Source organism: Berghia stephanieae, unplaced genomic scaffold (assembly GCF_034508935.2).
Source record: "Berghia stephanieae isolate SIO BIC M18660-M18661 unplaced genomic scaffold, UCSD_Bste_1.3 scaffold7317, whole genome shotgun sequence".
Taxonomy (NCBI): domain Eukaryota; kingdom Metazoa; phylum Mollusca; class Gastropoda; order Nudibranchia; family Aeolidiidae; genus Berghia; species Berghia stephanieae.
Genome location: NW_027628975.1, coordinates 1 through 2,931, shown reverse-complemented (window position 1 = coordinate 2,931; position 2,931 = coordinate 1). Strand labels below are relative to the sequence as shown.

Below are 2,931 nucleotides of genomic sequence, written 5' to 3'. Positions count from 1 at the left end.
GCCCGCCCCCCCCGCGCCCGCCCGCGCCCCGCCCCCCCGCCCCGCCCGCCGCGCGCCCCCCCCCGCCGCCCCCGCCCCGCCCCGCCCCCGCCGCCCCGCCCCCCCCCCCGCCCGCGCCCGCCCCCGCCCGCGCCGCCCCCCCGCCCCGCCCCGCCCCCCCGCCCGCCCGGCCCCGCGCCCCCGCCCCCCCGCCCGCCCCCGCCCCCCCGCCGCCCCGCCCGCACCGCCCCCGCCCCCCGCGCCCCGCCCGCCCCGCCCCGCCGCGCCCGCCCGCCCCGCCCCCCGCGCCCGCGCCCCCGCCCGCCGCCCCCCGCCGCGCGCGCCCGCCCCCCCCCGCGCCCCCGCCCGCCCGCCGCCCCCGGCCCCCCGCCCCCGCCCGCCCCGCACGCCGCCCCCCCCCGCCCCCCGCCGCGCCCCCCCGCCGCGCCCGCCCCGCCGCCCCCCCGCCCCGCCCCCGCCCCCCGCCCCCGCGCCCGCCCCGCCCCCGCCGCCCCCGCCCCGCCCCGCCCGCCGCCCCCGCGCCCCGCGCCCGCCGCCGCCCGCCGCCCCGCCCCCCCCCCGCCCCGCCCCCCCCCCCCGCCGCCCCCCCCCGCCCCCCGCCCCGCCCCGCCGGCCGCCCCCCGGCCCCGCCCCCCCCACCCCCGCGCGCCCCGCCCCCGCCCCCCCCCCCCCCCCCGCGCCCCCCGCCCCGCGCGCCCCCGCCCCCCCCCCGCGCCCGCCGCGCCCCCCCGCCGCCGCCCCCCCCCGCGCGCCCCGCCCCCCGCCCCCCCCCCCACCCCCCCCGCCCCCCCCCCGCCGCGCGCCCCCGCCCCCCCCCGCCCCGCAGCCCCGCCCCCGCCCCCCCGCCCCCCGCCCCGCGCCCACCGCCCCCGCGCCCCCGCCCCGCCCCCCCGCCCCCGCCCGCTCCCGCCCCGCCACCCCCGCCCCCGCCCGCGCCGCCCCCCCCCCCCGCGCCCCCCCCGCCCGCCGCCCCCGCCCCCCCCCGCCCCCGCCCGGCGCCCCCCGCGCCCGCCCGCCCCGCCCGCCCCCCCGCCTCGCCCCCGCCCCCCCGCCGCCGGCCCGCCCATCCCCGCCCCCCGCGCCCCGCCCCCCGCCCCCCCGCCGCCCCGCCCCCCCCCGCCGCCCCCCGCCCGCGCCCCCCCCCCCCCCGCCCCCCCCCCCCCCCCCCCGCCCCGCCCCGCGCGCCACCCGCCCCCCCCGCCCCCCGCCCCGCCCCCCGCCCCCCCCCGCCCCCCCCCCCCGCCCCCCCGCCCCCGCGCCCCGCCCCCCCGCGCCCCGCCCACCCGCCGCCGCCCCCCCCCCCCCCCGCCCGCCCGCCCCCGCGCCGCCCGCCCCCGCCCGCCGCCCCGCCCCCCGCCCGCCGCCCGCCGGCGCCCCCCCGCCCCCCCGCCCCGCGCCCGCGCCCGCCCGCCGCCCGCCGCCCCCGCCCCGCCGCCCCCCGCCCCGCGCCCGCCCGCCCCCCGCCCGCCCCCCCGCCGCCCCGCCCCCGCGCCCGCCCCCCCGCCCGCCGCCCCCCCCCGCCCGCCCCCGCCCCCCCGCCCCCCGCGCCCCCGCGCCCCGCGCCCCCCCCGCCCCCCGCCCGCCCCCGCCCCGCCCCCCCCCCCCGCCCGCCCCCCCGCCCCGCCCGCCCCCCCGCGCCCCCCCGCCCGCCCCCCCCCGCCCCCCCCTCGCCCCCCCGCCCCCCCGCGCCCCCCCGCCCCCGCCCCCCCCCGCCCCCGCGCCCCCCCCGCCCCCGCGCCCCCCGCCCCGCCCCCGCCGCCCCGCCCCCCCGCCCCCCCCGCCCCCCCCCGCCCCCCCGCCGCCCCGCCCCCGCGCCCCGCCCCCCCGCCGCCCCCCGCCCCCCCGCCCGCCCCCCCCCCCCCCCCCCCGCCCCCCCCCCCCGCCCCCCCGCCCCCCGCCCCGCGCCCCCCGCCCCGCCCCCCCCCCCGCCCGCGCGCCCCCCCCCCCCCCCCCCGCGCCCCCCCCCCCCCCCCCCCCCCCGCCGCCCGCCCCCCCCCCCGCCCCCGCCCCCCCCCCCCCGCCCCCCCACCCCGCGCCCCCCCCCCCCCCCACCCCCCGCGCCCCCCCCCCCGCCCCCGCCCCCCCCCCCCCGCCCCCGCCCCCCCCCGCCCCCGCCCCCCGCCCCCCCCCCCCCCCCCCCCCCCCGCCCCCCCCCCCCCCCCCCCCCGCCCCCCCCCCCCCCCCGCCCCCCCGCCCCCGCCCCCCCGCGCCCCCCCCCCCGCCCCCCCCCCCCCGCCCCCGCCCGCCCCCCCCCGCCCCCCCCCCGCCCGCCCGCCGCCCCCCCCGCCCCGCCCCCCCCCCCCCCGACCCGCCCCCCCGCCCCCCGCGCCCCCGCCCCCCCCCCCCCCCCCCCCCCCCCCCCCCCCCCCCCCCCCCCCCCCCCCCCCCCCCCCCCCCCCCCCCCCCCCCCCCCCCCCCCCCCCCCCCCCCCCGCCCCCCCCCCCCCCCCCCCCCCCCGGCCCCCCCGGCCCCCCCCCCCCGCCCCCCCCCCCGCCCCCCCCCCGCCCCCCCCCCCCCCCCCCCCCGCCCCCCCCCCCGCCCCCGCCCCCCCCCCCCCCCCCCCCCCCCCCCCCCCCCCCCCCCCCCCCCCCCCCCCCCCCCCCCCCCCCCCCCCCGCCCCCCCCCCCCCCCCCCCGCCCCCCCCCCCCGCCCCCGCCGCCCCCCCGCCCCCCCGCGGCCGCCCCGCCCCCGCCGCCCCCGCCGCCCCCGGCCCCCCCCCCCGCCCCGCGCCCCCCCCGCCCCCCCGCCCCCCGCCCGCCCGCCCCCCCCCGCCCCGCCCGCCCCCGCCGCCCCCGCCCGCCCGCCCCCCCCCCCGCCCCCCCCCCCCCCGCGCCCCCCCGCCCCCCCCCGCCCCCCCGCGCCCCCCCCCCCGCCCCCGCCCCCCGCCCCCCCCGCCGCCCCCGCCCCGCCCCCCCCGCCCCCCCGCGCCCC

At 99.4% G+C, this 2,931-nt stretch overlaps 1 protein-coding gene across 1 annotated transcript; it reads left to right on the top strand.

The window, feature by feature from the left end:
• Positions 1 to 766: 766 nt before the first annotated feature.
• LOC144962249 (uncharacterized) lies at positions 767 to 1,789 on the top strand (the record flags this gene model as incomplete). Its single annotated transcript, XM_078895156.1, has 2 exons — positions 767 to 814; positions 1,736 to 1,789. Coding segments are annotated over 2 exons (102 nt in total), but the record flags the coding sequence as incomplete, so codon positions are not given.
• Between the last annotated feature and the right edge of the window lie 1,142 nt (positions 1,790 to 2,931).